Source organism: Sus scrofa, chromosome 5, assembly GCF_000003025.6.
Source record: "Sus scrofa isolate TJ Tabasco breed Duroc chromosome 5, Sscrofa11.1, whole genome shotgun sequence".
Taxonomy (NCBI): Eukaryota; Metazoa; Chordata; class Mammalia; order Artiodactyla; family Suidae; genus Sus; species Sus scrofa.
This window is the reverse complement of record NC_010447.5, coordinates 22846278-22867558: the sequence shown is the minus strand read 5'-3', so window position 1 is coordinate 22867558 and position 21281 is coordinate 22846278. Positions and strand designations below refer to the sequence as shown.

General features: G+C 48.5%; 2 protein-coding genes across 7 annotated transcripts in view; both read right to left on the bottom strand.

Moving 5' to 3' along the window:
• On the bottom strand, positions 527-13417 carry PIP4K2C (phosphatidylinositol-5-phosphate 4-kinase type 2 gamma). Of its 2 annotated transcripts, XM_021091878.1 has the most exons (11): positions 12975-13417; positions 10176-10273; positions 9132-9228; positions 8429-8572; positions 4733-4879; positions 4499-4537; positions 3508-3621; positions 2879-3146; positions 2582-2685; positions 2306-2405; positions 527-2002 (listed from the first exon to the last, which is right to left on the bottom strand). In XM_021091878.1, the coding sequence occupies exons 1-10, from the start codon at positions 13146-13148 to the stop codon at positions 2325-2327; spliced, it is 1266 nt and encodes a 421-aa protein (XP_020947537.1). In that variant the 5' UTR covers positions 13149-13417; the 3' UTR covers positions 527-2002; positions 2306-2324. The 2 variants fall into 2 exon arrangements, with proteins under 2 accessions (XP_020947537.1, XP_020947536.1); XM_021091877.1 differs by having other exon boundaries at positions 527-2405.
• The window catches only part of KIF5A (kinesin family member 5A), a 38360-nt gene continuing 32661 nt past the window's right edge, over positions 15583-21281 (bottom strand). For 2 of the 5 annotated variants that reach the window (XM_021091860.1, XM_021091861.1), the window contains exons 25-30: positions 20776-20992; positions 20388-20541; positions 19988-20070; positions 19551-19578; positions 18929-19043; positions 15583-17827 (exon numbers count right to left, since the gene is read on the bottom strand). In XM_021091860.1, coding sequence (XP_020947519.1) covers positions 18965-19043; positions 19551-19578; positions 19988-20070; positions 20388-20541; positions 20776-20992 — 561 coding nt within the window. In that variant the 3' untranslated portion in view covers positions 15583-17827; positions 18929-18964. The remainder of the gene's footprint in view (positions 17828-18928; positions 19044-19550; positions 19579-19987; positions 20071-20387; positions 20542-20775; positions 20993-21281) is intronic. The other 3 variants (XM_021091864.1, XM_021091865.1, XM_021091862.1) reach the window with 3 other exon arrangements.

Below are 21281 nucleotides of genomic sequence, written 5' to 3'. Positions count from 1 at the left end.
CCTGGGCCAAGCAGTACTGGATGGATCTCCCAGACTGTCAATGACCTCTTCATCCACTCTCTTTTCTTTACTCCCCGTCCAGGCTGGAAGGTTGGTCGCTTTCTTCTTTACTTTCCCAGGACCCTACTGTACTCTTCCTGCCCTCCAGATGGAGAACATCTTTCCCAGGAAGCCTGAGGGAACACCAAATTCCTTCTCTTTTAGCTCATGTGTGTGTCAGTGGTGCTGATAGGCTCACTCACCTTTAGAGAGATGGGAGTGTGATCTCACCCTGGGGAGGGAGGGTCACATCATCTCAGCTGTCCTGGGCACACCTATAGCTAAACTCCTACAAAACTGGGGAATGTTTTCCAGTCCCACGCACATCCCCTTCCACCTTTCAAGTTCACAGCACCTATCTTGAAACCTACATTCTTAGGGGCCCAATGCCTTGGAGACCAGTATTCTTCATCTGGTCCCTGCACCCTAAGTACAGGCTTCCAAAAAAGGGAAAGGGTGGGGGGGAAGAGACATTTCTGTGAAGGAATTTGGATTCAATAATTTATTTTCTATATAGTGACAGCAATGGGAGTAAATACATAAGATCTTTTTTTTATTAATTAATAAAACAAAAAGAGATGAAAAACAGAAGCAACAAATGAAAAAGACCATAATGCTTATGACACATCAGCCACATGGTCAGGAAACCCATTTCTAAAGAACAACAGTTGCTGGTGTCATGGAGTTTTATTGCATTCAACAGGGGAAGGGTAGATGGTTGAAATGAAAAAGATCCATCAGGCTCCTGACAGGAAGATATTATAGGGGCTCCAATCCTTAACTGGGGACTCCTCTTGTACTTCCTTTGGAGAGGATGGAGGGGCAGGAGAAATTCTCCTTTATGACCTCATGACTTCTTGTGAGACAGATCAGTCCAGCCAGATAGAACAAAGAGTCTTTGCATCCCCAAGGCCACTTGCTGGTGCCCATCTTTATGTCTCAGAGAAATGCAGACGCCTCAGGGCGAATGCAGGATGCAAAAAGAATGGCCGCCTTAGCCCCAAAGGAACTGGGGGGAAGGGAGGACAATCTCTCAACTCATCAGGGTCTGCTACATTCTGAGAATATCACACATCAACTCAGCTATCTTTGGAGGGGGCTGGGTGATTGAGTTATGGGTCTGACTCCTCTCTGGGGGTGGAGTGAAGATGACAAAGAAGGCCATCTGTCCCCTGGGAGACACAGTAGCAGTATAAGACAGGACAGGAAAAAACAGAATAACAAATCCAACTGGGAAAAGGACTTGAGAAAGGGTGGGGGAAGTATCCTAGGGGCACACTTCCAGGGAATAGAGGAGGTTTCCACACATGAGACATCCATTCTCTTGAAATGACCAGGGTTGACCCAGGTAAAGATACTCCCTTCTGCTGGGACTAAAACCTCAGGAATTGGCTAGGCATGAAAAAAGGAAATTTAGCAATGGGTCACCCCTGGCCCATCCTCCCAGCCTCTAGAATTGGCCATACCCTCAATGAAGGGTTCCAGCCCCAGGAGGGGTGTGAGGTCCTGAAGAACAGCAACAGTTAAACACTTTTACCCAGGATTCAACACTGTGGCCATCTTTGGGGGGGGCGGGTGAGGTGAGGGAAGAGACTGGAGAGCAGTCAACCCTTGACAGAGTCCTTCTCCAACTCCCTGCATAATCACAAGAGTCCTCATCGGTCCCACCTCCATGAGGTACCAGCCTGCTGACCATTTTCCACCCCACCTGTGTAAGACTGGCCATATCCCATCACATGTGTGCATGCCTGCACCCATATCTGTAGTATCTTGAGATGCTTCCATCCCAGGGTCTACCAGGGAGCAAACATGCTACAATGAGTTCTATAAAGTTATCAGCAAAATTCAGACACTCTGCGTTCATCCCACAGAGCAAAGTGCATCCAGAGGAGTCGCTTGAGCCAGATCCATCTGTCCAGTCGGGTCCTGAAGATGGCAAACAACCCCCTTCCCCCAGCTCCTCCTATGTTGTGGAAACAACAGGACATTTTACAAAGATCAAGGCACTTGGGAGAGAGTCGACAGTAACATGCTAATGAAGCAAGCAGGCGTGTTGGAGGGAGAGGGAGAGGGAAAGAAGGAGAGAGAGGACAATGTAACTCTGAGGGCCAGGAAGAGCCTACTCAACAAGATGGAATTATTTGGGTGGAAGGAGCCTGTAGCCTGAAGTTAGCCAAGGAGGAAGAGAAGAAGTGGGGGCCAGAGTATGCACAATTGCCCCAAGCCTCTCAGAACCCCACCACCTGGAACACACAGCAGCAGTCACCATGGAGTCTGGCAGTCTCTTAGGCAAAGATGTTGGTAATAAAATCCAGGAATCGCTTAGCATACTGCTCAGGATGGACAGTAGAGATCTCTGCCCCTGCCTGTGAGAGGAGGTAGGGAATGTGGTCTCAGCGCCCCCTTCCCCATTCCCCGCCCTCCACACCACTCCAGACCATTTCCACCCCCAACCCTTCATCCTTCTGCCACCCCACCACTCTGGCACGAGAGGCTCTTGAATAGTCAAGAAAGGAAAGAAAAGGCTGTAGGGAACCCTTACCCCATGCTTAACGGTTTTGGCTGCGTGAGCTGCCTTCTTCTTGGCATCATACTGCGTCAGGATGTCGATGAGGCCCATGAAGTACACCTCCTTCTGGGGGGCTCCTGGGGGAAGAGACCGGCAATGAAGAGCAAGTATAATCCCAGTTCCCTGCCCCCTACCCACCCCCACCCCCGCAACCAGTCAGGTCTGTTTTGAAAAGCCAACCAAGCTAACCAGCCTCTTCACCCACCAGCCTGATCTCTGGCCCCAGGAACTACCCTCCCCCAGCCTTAAAACTTCCAGCATCTCTCTCACCCTCAGCACTCCGGATGGCATAGACGTCAATGAAGGATTCAAACTCTCCAGGGCCCAGGGGCCGGTGTGAATGGATGTAGCCGCCGATACCCTCAGGGGAAGTGCCATAGGAGCCCACCAGAGCAGGAGGGCCGGTCAGGGCACAGTCCCCATCCCCCTCGGACTCCTCCTCCCGCACAGGCCCCTCCTCCTCAGGTTCGGAGCCCCGGACGATGTCGTGGATGCCCAGCAGAAGGCTGTAGTCCATGATCTTCAGCTGCACTAGGAACTGAGACCCCACTGACAAATCAGATGCCCCAGATCTCCCTCTCCTCCCAGGTACCACCCTTATATCTCCCCTCCTGAATTTCCAGGGCCCTCCAGGGGAAAGGAAGTATAAAAACTGAGGGTGGGGTGTATACAACTGCCATTTATTACCTAAAAGTCCCAGGTTCTAAGACCACCCTTTGAGCTCATGCCAGCTGCCCCCTCCGTAGGGCTCTCATGATGTACACCCAATGCCCCTACACACAGAGAACCCAAGGGGAAGGGGAGAAATTCCCTCATCCTGCAGACAGGAAAGACAACTGCCCTGCAGGGAGCAAAAAGGGAAACAAAGCCACCATTTCGCAGAGCACCCCAACCATCACCTCCACATCTCTCTTTAGCTTCTCTAGAAAGATTTTCTTCTCCTCTTCACCAATGTAAACCTTCTGGTTCTTGTTGAGAAAGTCCATATCCTTAAGGGTGGGCAATTCTTTAACCTGAGAACAGGTAAAGGGACACCTTGGGAAGAGGGCCCTTCCCCGAGAGTCTCAGGGAACCCTGCTCTAGGTAGGGTTCTGTCTCTAACTCAGGGGCCCCCAGGGAAGAGGGATCTTACAGCCCCTCTGAACTGGCCCAGACTGGGATGCTGCCTAGTTTTCTAACCTGCAGTGGCTTCCTCAGACTGAGTCACTGCAGCGGTATCTCAAATCACATCCCATTGCTTGATGCCTATGGTTTTCAGTCCAGACCCGCCATGCTGACTTTTCTTTCTTTTTCTTAAGCAAAAATAGCTGCCTGAATATGAGCACTCAGAATGGGAGGTGGCTGGAAAGTATTTCACTCTTGAAATTTGGCATTTTCAGAGTTCCTGTCGTGGCTCAGCAATTAATGAAGCCGACTAGTATCCATGAGGACACAGGTTTGATCCCTGGCCTCGCCCAGTGGGTTAAGGATCTGGTGTTGCCATAAGCTATGGTGTAGGTCGCAGACGTGGCTCATATCTGGCATTGCTGTGGCTGTGACGCAGGCCGGCAGCTGTAGCTCTGATTTGACCCCTAGCCTGGGAACCTCCATATGCTGCAGCTGTGGCCCTAAAAAGACCAAAAGAAAAAAAAAAAGAAAGAAAAGAAAAGAAATCTGGCATTTTCACCCATCCCCAAACCTTCCACATGGAATAACCCATGTCATCGACAAAGCAGCTCTTCCCACTGCCTCTTCCCAACAATCCCTGGATCAGTAAAAGTCTACATCTCTCTTCTTTTTGGTGGTTTAAGGTAAGAATAAATAGCTGATGATCCCTACCTCTTTATCCCAAGAAGATCCCTTTCACCTGCCCTCCCCCATCCCTCACACTGTCACCTAAAATTACATCACCTTCTCCTTATCGCTGGCTTCCCGGGACACTAAGGAGCCCTGTGGAGAGACCCAAAAGACCAAGTCAGCAGAAGAGGCCAATAGAACAGTCAGGATCCAGCTCCTAAGACAAGGCCTCAAACCCACAGTCTTCTTGCTTTTAAAAGAAATCAGCCAGTGCTCCCCACCCCCGGCCCATCCCCACTCTCAGGCCATCAGGAGCCTCCACTTCAGCCCTCACCATGTTCTCCTTACCTTGAGGTCATACTTCCGGTGCACGGGAAGCCGGTGGCTGAACATGTTGCGCATCACAAGCATGTAGCTGTCTTCGCTGTCCACGCTCACGCGGTACATCCCCAGGAACTGGGGCAGCAGCGTGTTGCCATGGCACTTGACAATGTACTGGGGTGAGAGAGAGGAAGGGAGGGGGAGAGGCTGATCGGCAGATACACAAACACCCCAGGGGTGGGAATTCAAATGCTACCATTCCAGAGGGGGGGGGGGGGAGAAGTAGAGTGGCTACAGATGGTCTAAGGCAGTGCGGGTTTTCTCAGGATGCCCCAGGTTATCCACACAGTTTCTGAATCCACATCTCTTCGGATTTATTCCTTTTGTATAACAGCTCTTAATTTTTTTTGGCTACTTTTTTTTTTTTGGCAGTGCCTGAGGCATGCGGAAGTTCTTAGGCCAGGGGCTGAATCCAAGCTACAGCAGGGACAACATGGAATCCTTAACTGCTGGGCCACCAGGAACTCTGAATTCTCTGAATTTTAAAATTTAAATTTCAGTGTCTCGTTTCATCTTATTCTTTGAGATGCGAAAGGTGGGTGTTAGTATCCTTGTTTTAGATCCTCTTTATGTGTATGTGGTCACAGAACCAGGAATTAGAAATTACATCTGTTTATCAACAGAATGATTTTATCTAGACCAATGTTTCTTGATGGACTAGATACCCATAGTAAAACCGGTTTGCATGATGACCTATAATTTGGAATTTAGATCCTTTTTCTTTTTTCTTTCTTTCTTTCTTTTTTTTTTAGGGCCAAATGTGTGGCATATGGAAGTTCCAAGGCTAGGGGCTGAATTGGAGCTGCAGCTGCCAGCCTACACCACAGCCACAGCAACTTGGAATCCAAGCCACATCTGCGACCTATACTGCAGCTCATGGCAAACGTGGATCCTTAACCCACTGGGCGAGGCCAGGGATCGAACTGGCATCCTCATGGTTACTAGTCGGGTTCATCACTACTGAACCACAATGGGAACTCCCTATAATTTGGATTCTTTCAAAAAAAAAAAAAAAAAAATCAGTACTACAATCTCTCTCAGTATTGCTGCCTACTTCTCTTCATAACCAACCTTCTCAGAAAATCACTCAGCAATCAATCCACTTTCTCTCTCATTCACACCTCAGACCAGTGAAATCAGATTTTTACCCTCATTCCTCCTCTGAAATTTCTCTCTCCTCACTGCCTCAAATCCCTCAGTTGCCAAATCTCAAGTGTATCTAATCACGGTCATAGTTCAACTTGTTGGCACTTGATACTACTAACTGGTTGCTCCTTCAAACTCTCTTTCGGAGTTCCCGTCGTGGCGCAGTGGTTAACGAATCCGACTAGGAACCATGAGGTTGCGGGTTCGGTCCCTGCCCTTGCTTAGTGGGTTAACGATCCGGCGTTGCCGTGAGCTGTGGTGTAGGTTGCAGACGCGGCTCGGATCCCGCGTTGCTGTGGCTCTGGCGTAGGCAGGTGGCTACAGCTCCGATTCGACCCCTAGCCTGGGAACCTCCATATGCCGCGGGAGCGGCCCAAGAAATAGCAACAACAACAACAACAACAACAAAAAGACAAAAGACCAAAAAAAAAAAAAAACAAAAAAACTCTCTTTCACCCTGAGCGCCCATCTCCCAACATACCACTCTCCTAATTTGCCTCCTCTCTCAGATCCTGTATGCAATGAGATAGGACATAAACCTTTAAACCTGTCCATCGACTCAGTCTCCTTTATGGGCTCTTTTCTCTACTTGCTCCTTAAGGTTCTGTTCTCAACCTTTTCACTTCAGTTGACACATCCCTCTAATAATCTTATTGGTATTCATGGTGATAATTACCACCTATTCACCTAAAACTCTGAAATCCATATTTCTAATCTAATCCCCTTTCCTGATCTCCATACCCCAACCACTGACTGGATGATCTGCAGAAACCTCAAACTCAACCGGCCCAAATCTGAACTATCTTCCTTCAAAAATCTCTTTTTCTGCTTCCCAGCTGTTAGTGAATGGGCACCTAATTATCCCTAGCCAGGAATTTGGAGTGCCTTTTCCTGAATTCCCACAATTCTCGCAAATGTCTTTCTTTCCATTTCCACTGCTGTCACTCCTCCAGGCTCTTGTCATTTCTCACCTGGACTATTATATTTATCTTCTGATATCTCCACTCCGTAGGTACCCCCTGCAGTCCATTCTCTAAAATGCTGTCTAACATGTTATTTGTAAATTACATATGTATACACACACCTACATATATATGTATCACTCCCCTGCAAACCATCTTTAGGATAAAGCCCAAACTCTTTGTATGGCTTATAAAACCCTTCACAGTCTGGCTTCTGCCTACCTATTTTCTGACAATACCTTACCCCAGCCATGTTGAATATCTTGCAGCTCTGCAACACCAGCTCTCTCATGGCTCTGTGCATTTACAGGTGCTGTTTTCCTTTGTCTAAAATGCTCTCTTCCACCCTGTCTAATGGCTGCTCCCTACTAGTCATGCAAGAATCAACTCCTAGGATACTCCCTCTAAAAAAACTCTCTTTGAGGAGTTCCCTGGTGACTCAGCAGATTAAGGGTCCAGCATTGTCACTGCTGTGGCTTGGGTTGCTGCTGTGGCATGGGTTCGATCCCTGGCCCTGGAACTTCTACATACCTCCCGTGTGGCCAAAAACTAACACCACCACCACCACCAACAACAACTCTCTTTGAGCCTCCCAGGTGCACCTCTTGCTCCAGATGATTTGGGATGCTCTTCCTCTGCCACCCCAGAGAATCCTAGAAAGCTCTACTCCTTGCACGTGTCTTGCCGTGTGCTAGTGCTAGCTTACTGGTCTCTGCCGTTAGACCAAGGGATCCTCAAAGGCCATGGCCATTTCATTCACCTCTTTCTCTACTGCCTAACATAGGGCCTACTAATAACAGACATTCAATATTTGCTAAATAACCAAAAACTCTTTTAGAGTCTTTCACTTATCTCTTGCTCATTGATTTTGGTGAGATTTTTCTTCAGCAGGAAGATATTCATGCATGTTCTTATTCCCAAAATATTCTAGAAACTTCATATTTCAAATTCATCTGATCAGATAGAACAGTTCCCTAATTCCACTTAAGGCTGGAAATGATCATGGCTTTTCCTCTCCAATTTATCCCAATTATGCACTTATCCTGGTTTTCTCCCCAAACTGCACTTATTCCTGAGAGTGCATATGATGTTAACACTTCATCTAATTCTGACTTGGTCTATAGTTTATACTTTGCTATACATGTGGCTTTTGTCAATCCACAGCAGTTTTGGTAAGCACCAAAAGAGAAGTAACCCACCTCAATTCTTCTATTTAGTCAAGCACAAAAACGTACATGCAGGTTCCCTCTTTTTTTTTTCTTTTTGGCCACGCCTTGGGCATGTAGAAGTCACCAGACCAGGGCTCGAATCTGTGCCACAGCAGCAACCTGAGACACTGCAGTGACAATGCTGGATCCTTAACCCACTTCTCCCCCAGGGAACTCCAGAGGATCTTTTTGAAATGGCTTGTTTTCAAAAACATGATGTCAAGTGCTTCTTGGGGAACAAAATGGGTGGTAGTGAGGAAGGGGGATAGGAAGTCTCCCCATGTGCTTTGACAGCTGAGCTATGAGCAGAGAGAGGCGGGGAAGAAGAAGTTAGAGAGTGGCCTGACCTGGTGGTAGTTGGAGAGGTTGCTATGCATGTCAGCAATGTCTTCACTGGATACTTCTTTGATGACCAGAGTCCGATCATAGGAGATAAGGAAGCGACCATCACTGCCTTCACTTTCAGTCGGGGGACTTCGGGTAAGGGACACCTGGGGGTACAGAACAGGCTAGAGGCTCTTTTCTTCTCCCTTTGTATGGACATGCAAGTCTAGGATAGTGGTCAACTGAACATATCTGAAAGTGGATAAAACCCTGGCATAAGAGAACGAGGAGGTGTCCATATATGGACTGAATTAAATTTGAAGCAAAAAAAAAAAAAATTGGGGGGGGGGGTTCCACCTGCAGCATATGGAAGTTCCTGGGCCAGGGGTCAAAACCTCTGCCACAGCTCTGGCCACACCAGATCCTTAGCCCACTGTGCTGGGCCGGGAATCAAACCCATGTCACCACAGAGACAACGCTGGATCCCCAACCCGCTTCACCACAGTGGGAACTCCGAAAACAAAAATTTTTTTTTTTTAATGTACCTACATTTTTTCCCCCAAGGACAGGGTTTATAGCTTTCATCACATTTTTGAAGATGCCTGTGACCACAAAAAAGGTAAAGAATCACTTGCCAAGGCCCTCGTTTCTCCACACATGGCTGTTTCAAGGATTCTGCAGTTATGAGGGAGAAAGAACTATCCTCGCCCAATAGTGGACTCTCACCAAGTAATCCTGGTCATCAATACCAAATCGATCACGGAGGTTTCTGAAGACCTGTGGACAATACTCCTTGAACTTGAAATGACTGGGCAGATTTTCCCTGCAATAAGGGTTTTCAAGATAAGAAAACAAAGTAACAATAATACCTTACATATATAAACAGCTTGACAGTTTATAAAGCACCTTCACACATATTACCTTATTTGAGTTTCATAAAACCCTTGTAAGGTCCTTTAAAGATATATTACTCCCATTTTATAGAAGAGAAGACTGGCTCAGGGTGGCTGAGTGACCTGCTTAAGCTGCATGACTTAAGTGGAACCAGGATCTACTGCCTATCCAAACAGCAGCATTTCCCAAAACCCAAGCAAGTCAGAGACATCCTGTGGGGAGCAGCCGACAGAGCCACAAATCCATACCAGCAACAGCTTCCACTGTGGTTTTTTGTTTGTTTTTTTAGGGCCAGCATATGGAAGTTCCCAGGCTAGGGGTCAAATTGGGGCTGCGGCTGCCAGCCTACACCACAGCCACAGCAACAAAGGATCTGAGCCACATCTATGACCTACACTGCACCCTGTGGCGATGCGAGATCCTTAACCCACTGAGCAAGGCCAGGGATCAAACCTACATCCTCATGGATACTAGTTGGATTCTTAACCCACTGAGCCACAAGGGGAACTCCAAGCTTCCACTGTATTGAACGGCATCTTCTGATAAGGAGGGCTTAGAGGACTTAGGTATTTCTTTCAGGGAGTCCTTCTCAGAAGTTAATGGCAATGGCATCTCAAAGTATTTACTCTATAGAATTGCCAGGCTAGAGGAGAGATAAACTAGGAAGTATAGATAGGGCAAAAGGAACACTGGAAATTATTTTAGTGGTTTCTTTGCAAAATACTGAATTTCTGCATTGGGAAGAAGGTTAGACCATACAGCCTGCAAGTTGCCTTCTTTATCTAAAAACTTCAACTCTTTCAATCTTAACTGTTACAATTATTTCTTCTTTCTTCTAGGAAGGTTGACATGAAAAGGGCAGGGATTCCCACATACCTGTGGAAAAGGTGATTGTTGACCTTGATCTTAGAGCTGGCCTTAAAGTCATCTGGCAGCAGCATCACCGGGGGAGGCACCTGACTGAGCTCATTGATCTGAGAAGCCAAAACAAGAACAAGAAGGCAGTGAGAGGGGTTTGGAGAGCTACTTATACACTGCATCTGAGCAAGAGTCAGAAAAGGACAACTCAAACCTCATTCCTTTAAAAACGCTGGTTATGCATATGTTTGATGGAGGTGAGAGTTTGTGTTTGATCTCTTCTGCAGTCCAACGAGGCCTGCAGTTAGCAACCCTCGCACACGGTCCCTCACACTCCTGCCCCCATGGAACTTCATGCTCACAACAATCCTTTTATATTAGTCAAACTCTGTAAGCTCAGCACTATTTTTAAAGCTGTGAGAAATTCTAGAGAAAAAAATACCCTCAGCAGACTCAAGACATTCAAGGCAAACAGTTCCATGCTCCACTGGAAACAAAACAAAAGGTGTTTTCAAAGTACAAAGAGAGCTGATGGGACTCTGAGGGGTCAACAGCGGCAAGAATGAGAGGTCCATATCCTGAAGGAGGCATCTCTTACAAACAGGAGCAGTCCTTCCAGAGCACTCTGACCCAGTTTTCTGCAGTGGGTCCTCGCCTGCCTAAGTGTAAGTTTAAAAAAAAAGAAAAGAAAAAAAGCAGCTAATTTCAGAGGGAATGCAGGCCGGTGGAGGATATGAGCTCATTACGTGTCTGTTCACTAAAGTCAAGACAACCCACAGCCCAAAGGATGCGAACATCACATGCTCTCCTCAGCCCCCAGAATCAGCAGTCTGCTAATTCAGGGTGGAAAGGGAGTTCCTGCACTGAGAAATCCAGAGATGTGCTTTCTCCCCAGTGTTGCTGCAGCATCTTTCTTGCACCCTTAACAGTCCACTTATCACATGACGCTAACCACTAGTTTACATAAGTTCCCCACCTGGGCTGTGAGCCCTTCCAAGGCAAGGACCATTTCTGGTGGTCTGCATCTCTCAGGTGCCTAGCTAGCACCATGTTTGGCACAGAGCGGTCCTGAAGTGTTTAGTAACTGAATAAATTGATTCCTTGCCTGTCCTTACTTGATCATTTTTTGTTTTTGTTTTTGTTTGGGGGGGGCTGCTTTTGTTGTTGTTGTTACTTATTTTTATCTCTAGTTGATCATTCGACAGAGGTTATGAAATGTGGTCTAGCCTCAATCCCATACACTGCAGTGAAATCCAGCTCCTCTCATTTTCAGCAGAAAAGGAGGACAGAACATTTTCCTCCAGGAAAAAAAAAAAAAAAAAAAGAAAAGAAAATGCCACTAGAGATTCCCAGCATGAAATTCAGCTACAGTTCTTCATGCCCCCTCCTCGCCACCTGCTGTTAAGCAGGCTGAATCATCACTAAGACATATGTTCAAGGAAATGTGTGCTGGCTGGAGGGTGGGGTGTTGGGGCTAAAGTATATATACCTAGGGAAGATGAGGCAGGTCTTATCCATAATTCCCCAATTCTTACCAAAGGAAAGAAAATCCTCCTCTTAAGCTTCCTAAAGGGATGGATGGATGAGTCACCTGAAAGGTATGGAAGAGAGGCAGCCCTGCTTCCATCAGCCTTGCCCTTACCAAGAATCTTAGGCTGAATCTTCCCTGATAAGACATTACCACCTGGAGAGCTGGGAGCAGTCCACAGAGCCACAAATCCAAAAGGGAGCTGGCAGACCCCAAATGGCTTTCTAAACCACAAATTAAGAACGGGACAAAAACTGTATTCTTCCTCATCCTCTTCCACCTCCATGACTATGACATTTCAATGAAGTTGAATTTTTAAAATATCGCCTGTCACATTCAAAGTCACCGCATCTCTTGAACTCTAGATCTGGGGGAAGGGGGGGGGGCAGTAGCTGTGCTTGCCTCACCTGAGGTATAGTCAGGAAAGAAGATGCACTGGCCTCTTGGGCCTCCTCCTGATTCCCAGGCCATACCATCTACAGCAGTTTCCTGCTTCTAAAGTTTTACCACCATAGTATCCCCAGGACCAGAGCTCCTGAGCCATCTCTTTGGTCAAAGATGACCCCCACTTACACCAAATACCATTACTCCAGCCCGCAATGGATTGCCTTTAAGACCAAAGCCTTAAAAGCAAATATATATTAAGTCCCCAGTCAATGCCACCCCTGGGTTCAGGGCAGTAGCTTTTCTGAAATGCCTGTACCTCTGTAAGGGAAGGTATGGGACATGCAGGATTAGAACGTCCAGGAAGCCTGGGGCTTCTCCTCAAAGCCAAAGTTCCAAAGTCCAGGACAGCGACCCAGAAAGCAAGGTGCAAAGGAGAGTGACGACCAGCTCCCTCACGACCAGCTCCCCTCCCCGCTCCCCTTCTATATTCACACTCTCACCGGCGTCCTCACCACCACCAACCCAGAAGAGCTACTCCCCCTAAAGTCCTTCCGGATGCAGCCGGGTCCAGGCCGGTCGCCCTGACCTGGGGCTGAGGCTGTAACTGGCAGGAAAAAGGCAGGGAGCTGGATTTCAGGTGGGGAAGATAGAACCTCAACGGAGGAGTAAAGGGCGCAGGGAGAGACAAAAGTCTACGTTCAGGAAAAGAAAAAAAAAAAGTCTAGAGCGAAATGGTACGCTGGGAGAACACCTCAGGGTAGGTGGGCAAGGACCAGAACAGCCCGAGGAAAACGTGCAGCGCGAGGGGCTCCGGAGGCGGGAGCCAGGAAACAGGTACGCCCGGAGGAGCAGGAGCTAAGGGGTTCGGACTGGGCAGCGGTGGGGCCAGGGCCGAGTCTCACCGAGTGGGCTACACCCCACAGGAACACGCCCACCAGCGGGTCGGCCGCCCGGAACACCTTCACCTTCTGCTGCACGAAATGTTTCTTCTTGGTTTTGGAGGCGAAGCCAAAGCCCGTGCCGGGGGCCGCTGTCGCCGCCGGTATAGTGGCCGGCGGGACTGAAGAGGACGCCATAGTCTCCGGCGCACTCTACCGAGTGAAAGCCGGAGCCGGTCGCGATGCGAGCGCCCGACCCCGGAAGCGGCGCTCACCTGCGCCTCTGTCATGTGACCGGAGGCTGGCCCGCAGGCGCGCGAGCCGGGCGGGGCGGGCCGACTCCGCCCTCCTGGCGCCCGCCCGCCTGCGCAGAAGGTGGGCTCACCTGGCGCCGGGGAAGGCGCGCGGAAACCTGGTACCCTGATCGCTGTTAGCAGTGCGGAGGCCCAGGCCGGTCACCCAGGCGATGGGGATGCCGTCTGGGCCAGCCTGATTAACCGCCCAGTCGAGGGCTTCTTTGCTGCAAAGTCGCCGCCTTCCGGTTTTGCCCAGTTTCTGGGAATAACCTACCGCCTGAGGCTAACCCGAAAGGATTACTTTACGAAGAGAATCCCCTAAGTGGTTTTTGTGCTTTTAGAAGGACCACTCAAGCATCGCTCTGGAGGGTGACCAGAGTATTGCAACAGTGTAGGCACCAGATGAGGAACTAAAACAGTGGCTATTGGGATGCAAACTATTGCCTTTGCAATGGATAAGCAATGAGATCTTGCTATATAGCACTGGGAACTATATCTAGTCATTTATGATGGAGCATGATGGAGGAAAATGTGAGAAAACGAATGTATATATGTATGTGTAACTGGGTCACTTTGCTGTACAGTAGAAAATTGACACAACACTGTGATCCAACTATAATGGAAAAAATAAAAATCATTAAATAAATAAAACAAACAATGGCTATTGGGTTGGGAAAAAGGGGATGGCATATAAAGGTATATAGTTTGATGTCAATTTGGAAAATTCCTAGTGGATTGGGATTTGCAGGAAAGGGAGATGTTGAGAAGAAATCTGACTTTTGGCAAAGGCGAAGAATGATGGCAGTGAAGAAAAGGAGCAGTTTTAGTGAAAACATTAGTTCAATTTGGAATGTGTTTGAGGTGCCTGAGGGCAGCTGGACATATGGGCCTAGTGTTCAGCAGAATGGTCTAGGCTGGAGATACAGACTTAATTATTGTCCACGAATCTGTGTGGATGACAACTCCCAAGGGAGAGCAAGGAGAGACCAAGAGCTGAACCCTGGTATAAACCAGGGAGAAGACTGCAAAGGGGTGGCCAGAGAAGTAAAAGGGCCAGGAGAGCAGGGTCACAAAAGCTAAGGAAGTTGAGTTTCAAGAGAGGAAGGAATGGAGAGCAGTGTCAGATGTCATGGAGAGGTGAGGCAAGACGAGGATGGAGAACTGCCCAGTGTCTTTGGCAACTAGTGACCTTTGGAACACATTTTCAGTAGAGCCAGAGCCAGATCAAGGCGGGCTGAGGGATGAATGGGAGATAAAGAAGTGGGGAGGAGGCGCTTGGGACTTTTTTAGGAAGTTGGGTTGTGAGAAAACAAGGTGGGTAGTGAGTGGCTTATAGAGAAACATGCTGTAAAACACACTTTTAAGGGAGACCTTACCAAGGGGTAGGGAGAAATCGTTGATACAGAAGTTAACAAAGAAGATGCAAACTGCCCAAGTCGGCATCACTTTTAGTTGTTTTATATATTGGTGAATATATATGTGTAAGTATCTCAAAAATGAAGGATCTAGAAGGGACTTGATTTAGTCCAGGAAAGGGAGATTTATCACTTGTCAGAAGGGAGAAAGGAAAGGATCTGTGCAGACAGAGGTAAGTGTGTAGGTGTGTGTGTAGCGGGGGGATGAGGAATCTTATGCTCAATCATCTTCATTTCTCCTGTAAAGAAGAGAATTGTTGCCTAAGAGAAGTGTGTGAGAAGGGATCTTGAGGAGTGAGGGTTTAGACCAGTTGCTCTGAGGGGTGGGGAGGAAACAGCAGGTATACACAGAAGGAACATTATACCAGATCGGAGGATCCAGTTAAGCTCTGTGGCTCTTTGTTCTTAATTGCCCTGATGTTTGGGTTGTGTGGTTTTCTCCACTCATCTCAGAAGCTTTGAGGTAAGAGCAGAGAAGACAGGTAGGGGTATGCTCTAAATTGGGGATTAGAAGGGTGATTACAGTAAAAGATCTTGGGATAAGAGAACTGAGCCCTTGGCAAGGAATGGATGGAGATGCACTATAGAGGGGGGATGGACCTGATGCAGGGACTTGGGATAGTCTTGGGGGGAAACGAAGAGAACAGGATACCATTTTGTGTCAAAAATTACAAACAGTCTAGATCAATGTCCACCAATAGTGGAATGGTTGAATACATTATAGGATAAGTTTATGAAAAATTATATGTATATATTTTTTTCATGATGTAAATGTGTACACTGACCTGAAAAGATCTCTAGGATATATTGTCAAGTGGGGAAAAACCTGCATGTAAATATATGGAAGAACACCTAGAAAGGATATATACCACACTGTCATAATGCCATTACGGAGGGAAGGGATAAAGATTTACAACAACGTAGAGTCATCATTGAATTTATTTTATTTTAAAGGTATCTATGTACATCAAGTAAATACACACTGGGGTTTGTGCGGTTTGGTTTGTCTTCCACGCTGGCATGCAACATTTTGGCAGATGTGAGTGGGCAGGCCAGGTACTGCTTCTGGTGACCCTGGCTCTTCGAAAGGAATGTGGTGAGGGGTGGAGGGAGGGGAGGAGGAGGATGTAGAGTGAAGCTTCTGGGGAAGGCTTTGTGTGTGTGTTGTTTCTTATTTCGGTAAGTGAATTCTATTTCCCTTACATCTTGCTAAAGAGAAAGCTGTTCCCACTGTCACCTCTCTCCTCATCTGTCCGACACCCTTCACATTTTCTTATGTGTTTTAAAAGAATCATTTGGTGGCAAGATTACAGAAAGCCCGTTGGATTCTTGGGTGCCCTGCTGGCTAATATTAACACAAGTCAGCAGGTACACCAGTGTCTTCCTGCCTCTCCACCTGGGTCTGGAGACAGCATGGCTCACCTACCCCACCCTTTCCCTTTGCTATATGAGTTGTGGGCTTGGGGCAGGAGAGCCAGCTTGAACCCTTTTCCTTGGAGCAGTGGTTTTCAAACCACTCTACAGACCCCTGGGGGCCTCTTAGGGCTGTTCAAGGGCTCCTCAACTAGTGAAGCTTTTCCACCAAATAACAAAAATGCAAACTGCCCAGGCCTGCATCACTTTTAGTTATTCAAGAATAAGAATACCAAGTTTTTATATAAGACGGGGGCCCAACAGGTAAAGGGAGAGGGGACTTTTTCTCTTGGAGGAATCACGGGCCAATACAGCCGGTATTCACCAGCTGGCCACTCACACTGAGCTTTCTTTCCTGACTTAGAAACTAAGTGACAGGTTGCCCTGCCGCCCTGTTCTTCCATCCTGGATAAAGCTGACTCTCTGGACACCAGACTTTCCTTCTTCATTGGGGCTGGCTTGTGACCTCCACTCTCCATCCCTGCAGTTACCTGGAAAGCCACCTTAGCACCATGTGGTAAGAAAGGATATGAAACCAAAACAATAGTCCTATAAATTACATGGGAGGCAGGGAGCCACCCAACTCAAGCCCTTGGGCTCCTCCACCTCTGGAAAATCTGCCCTGCCCCTTCCTTTAAAGTGCACTTAATGCCAGATGGAGATATTATAGAAGGAATTCTTTGTGGGGGAAAATGTGTAGATTGGGGAAAAGTCAGGCTCAGCTTGAAAGGAAGGTGTTTCAAAATACCTGTTTTGCCAATGAACTGGAAGCCCCCAAACCAAAAGCTGGAAGTGGGAAGGACATGCAGCCCAGTGTGGAACAGAGAAAGGAATCCAGCTCATCCCTGTGGCAAAAAATACTTAGGAATTTTCCAGCCTGTTTACCCCCCAAAGCCAAAGAAGCAATCATTTTGCTTATACTTAGCTATAACTATCACTGTGGACAGATGAGCAACCATTTTGCCAGACATGGGTCAGCCTCCTCAATTTTTCAAAATAATTTTAAGCAGCTCTGGGTTCTGGTCATGAGCACTGCAGTAGAAAATATTAAAAGGAGTTTTGAGGAGAAAGGGAAGTGGTCCCTTAAGTAATCCATGTTCTGGGTTGTCCAGGGGGAACGGGAGGAGGGAGGCAAAAGGCAGACTTCGGAGGGCAGAGGTGCACACCCGGAATCCCTCCATTCGGGTGAGGGACGTCTGAAGACAATTCTCCATATATTTAGCAGTCCTTCCATTTTACCCTCCCCTGTGCTAAATGTGAGAGAGAAGGGAGGAAGAATCTATTTCTGTATCTTCTTATGACGCCAAGACATTCTTCTGCTTAAGGCTTTGTGTGTGCATGTGTGTGTGTGTGTGTGTGTGTGTGTGTGTGTGTGTGTGTGTGTGTGTGAAGGATCACAGCCCTCTAGCTCCCATTTTCCTTTTATCATCTCTTTGACTAACACCACTCAGTGTGAGAGACGCATATATGAGAGAAAGAAACATTGACCCTCCTCCCTATGGCCCCAAATGAGGAGGGTATACTATGCTTAGAAATTGCTAAATACATCATTAGATACTAGAGAGTAAGACAGAGAGAAGGGAGAGACATAGCAGCAGCTTTTGATATATAGATACAGAGTACAAAGAGATACAGAGTAAGAGAAGACATCAAACGTAGTACAGTCAAACAACAAGGGTTGAGGAGGGAGTTAGTATCAGAGACCACAGGTTTGCAGCATGCTGAGAGAAGAGGCCTCAGTCCCTCTTAGAAACTGGGGAAGAAAGAGAAAGACATTGTGAGGAACCACCTTGCAGCCCAGCTGCTGAACGGGAACAGTGTGGCATCTGTACCAACTTCGGCTTACAGTCCTGTCCCTTTGATACCCAAAACCAGACGCCACCCTCCCAGCCCCTGCTCCTCCACCCCCAGGCCTTCCTGAACTCTTCCTCCCCCACTCCTACTGATTGCTTCTCATGCCTTTCTGCCCATGTGTGCCTGGCCTATTATTCTGGGAAACCCCTGGAGAGGGCTGGGCTTGGGATGCAGTCCAGGGGGAGACTGGCTGTGTTCTCTTGTTTCTCATTCGCCAAGGATCCACAGTGGACAATAAACAGGATCCCATTGCCCAGGATTCTGGGATTCTGAGCCCTAAAGCAACCCTGGTGAGAAGCCTGGTGACACAGGAGAACCAGGAAGGAAGGTATACACTGCAGGGAGAGCACAGAGGATGGGGGATAGGACCTGGGACAGAGGCAGAGAAGGGGGCTTGGAGGTGGGCACACAGCTCTTTTCTACCTCCACTGGCAAGATGGGAGGGGAGTGCTGACCCTGCAGTTAGAGGGACAAAAAGTTAGACTTCCTGGGGCATTTTCTAATGCTTATTGGTGACATATACAGACATGAGGAATATAGGACACAGGGGTAGGAGTAAGTCAAACATCACCTTTACTGGAGATGTCTTAATTCAGAAAGTACTTGCCATCCAAAATCATTTTAGGGTGGAGGCAGAGGGATGGTTGAGATGATCTCCCAAGGTCTCCTAATAGCTCCTACATCCTGCTGTGATCTGTGTTTGGGGCTCTAGATGGACCCTGCCCTTGCCCACTTCTTTTGACATGTTGCAGTGACCCCTAGTGGCCAAAGGCAGTACTGTGACTACAACAGTGGTCAAGCTAAGGGGGGAGGGGAAGGAAGCCAGCGTGCAAAGGACATGGGGTGGCTCTGATGGAACCCCCCCGGGAAGGGACAGCAGGAGTTGAGGGACAACTATATAGTAAAAAATTTGAGATGATTTTAAAAAGCGAGAGAAACAGAAGCTGTGGGCAAGAAAGGAGGCAACCCGAGGCTGGTCAGAGAAGGGGCCTGAAACTACCTGAAAGTGCAGGTACGCAGCAGTCCATGTGGGAGATTAGCTGGCTGCCGTCTCTTGGTGGAGAGGGAACAGCTTGGCCTGGTCCTCAGCCTCATAGCCGCATGGCAGGTCACTCCTGGAAGAAGAGACCCAGCACAATCACAGCATTGTCAGCTCTGTATCAACCATAGCATTCCTGTCACTTTGCTCTCTCAGCATCCCTGTGAGATAACGAAGGGCAGCAATATGGGGGGCAGGGGGAGAAATCAAGGCCAGAGAGATGGAGCCAACTTGCCCAAGGTGACAAAGTCCCCAAAGGCAGAGATAAACCCAGGTCATCAGATGCCCATGGCACTTCCCGCAGCCTCCATGGCTGGGATGGGGAGGAGCTATGGGGGGAGAAGCTATGGGGAGGATGGGGAGGAGCTATGGGGGGACTGGAGGAGGGGACAGTGCTCTGCACTGAGGCAGCAGAATGACCAGACCTCCTGGACAGCAGGGTGATGGCAAGAGGGACCGATGGTTCTCACTTCCTCCTCCTTCCCTCAAAGGCTCCAGGGAACCTCTACGTAGGCACGAGTGAAATTTAACCCTTTCTTCTGGTCCCACCCAGAGAACCCAAGAGAAATGGGGACTGGTGTACCTATTGTCATTAATATCTGTGGTGTTTCCTGAAGAGATGATCGTCATGGAGAACACAGGATTGAAAGAAGGAAAAAAAGAGACTGGGTGTTATAACCAGTCACCCCAAACCCTCTCTCCTCCTGATCCCTTGGCGAAAAAGCTAAGAGTCTTGGGATCATAGGTGTCATCTGGGTCTGTGGCACTGTCTTCAACTACCCCATGCTGCCTCCTTATTCGGTTGGAAAAAAAGCCTCCAGAGCTGTCACTGAGGAGAGAAGGGGAAGGGAGGGGAAGGGTGGGGACAGGCAGGTGACTGGAGGAATCCACTTCTAAGAGTCCAAGACCCTGAAGGGCTACCCAGCGTTTGAGCTGTAGGTACAGGGTCACTTATTTTTCTGGTACTTTTCAACCTTCCCTGGGGATCCCACAGGCTGCTTACCTGTCTTTTTCACTCACCATTGTCCATGTTGACCTTCTGGTAGGAAGTCAAGGGGCCGCCAGAAGATGTGGCCCCACTGCTGCTACAGGAGTTTGCAAAGCTGGGTGGAGCAGGGGAGAGAGACGCCACCTCTGGCACCCACCTTCCACTGCTCTGAGGCTCACTAATCCACACTCACCCTCAGGGATGGAGCGGTTCCCCCCCTCCTCCCCAGAGACTAGAGGACAACAAACATGGCCGCAGGCTGGGAGGGCTGATGCCCATCTTCTAATCAAAGGTGCGAAGTTGAGAAAGGATTGGAAATGAAGCTACTTAGGAAAAGAATTAAGTTGCACCCAATAATTAACCCAGTCTTATGCCTTAGAGGGGGCAGACAGCCTTGGGTTGGGACTCCAGCCCCCGCCCGTGGTCACTCACTACATATCTGAGGTGGAGCTGGGTGCGGCCTGCAGGTACAGATTCTGGTAGTTCTGGAAGAGGCTGTTAGTGTAACTGATGCACTCAGGGCTCCGGGTGCCGTAGGGGTTGGTGGGTGAAGATGCTGGGTAGTGGCCAGGCCGGACAGGTTTGGCTGTGGCAAAGAAAGGAAAATGACCGAGATGAGGCTAATTGTTCACTTCTGTGGCTCAGGTCCTTGAGGTCACTTTGCTCGAGTTGAATTGAGGTGCTTATAAGAGAATTCACTTTTATACTTTTCTGGGTGGTGGTGGGTGAGGCCGGGGTGGGGCTGCTGGACACTTAGGAATTTGCTGAGTCTCCCCAGGTGGTTATTCCCCTCGATTACGGACGGCCGCACCCCACTCACCAATCTGGGCAGAATGACCCCGCTTGCCGGAGCTCTTGTACCGAACGGCCTCCTTGATGCGGTCCACCTCCTGCTGGTACCGGCGCTTGTCCTTCATGGCGCCCTCCTTGGCCTCCTTCAGTGCACCCTCCAGGGCCTTAACTCTCTCAGCCGTAGCCCTAAGTCGTTTTTCCAATTTAGGAAGCTCACAACGCAGATCTGCATTGTCACGTACCAGCTATGCGGAGGGGAGCCCCAGGGAAGAGGCCAGGAGAAAGGTGACCAACCCGGAAAGAGAGCCGGCAGGCAGGAGTGTGGGGTACGGGTGGGGAGAGAGAGTAAAAAAAGTCAAGTCAGGGAAGGTGGAGACCATGCTGTCCCTTCCAAAGGCCTCATTCCCTTTATCTAATTGCTGTTCTGGCCAGTTCTTTCCTTCTCCCTTTAGCAAACGGTGGTCAGGCATTAAAAAGTTACATCATTCTCCGGGCATTGAAAACGTGCCAATGCCTCTGTAGGCCAGAACTCTT

What these genes read in the sequence shown, in the direction of transcription:
- PIP4K2C (XM_021091877.1), bottom strand. Translation starts at nt 13,148, where the DNA reads ATGGCGTCCTCTTCAGTCCCGCCGGCCACTATACCGGCGGCGACAGCG. An exon ending in AACAATCACCTTTTCCACAG is followed by an intron (nt 9,229 to 10,175) that starts GTATGTGGGAAT and finishes CCCTTATTGCAG; the next exon opens with GGAAAATCTGCCCAGTCATT. An exon ending in AAGCCAGCGATAAGGAGAAG is followed by an intron (nt 3,622 to 4,498) that starts GTGATGTAATTT and finishes ACCTGTTCTCAG; the next exon opens with GTTAAAGAATTGCCCACCCT.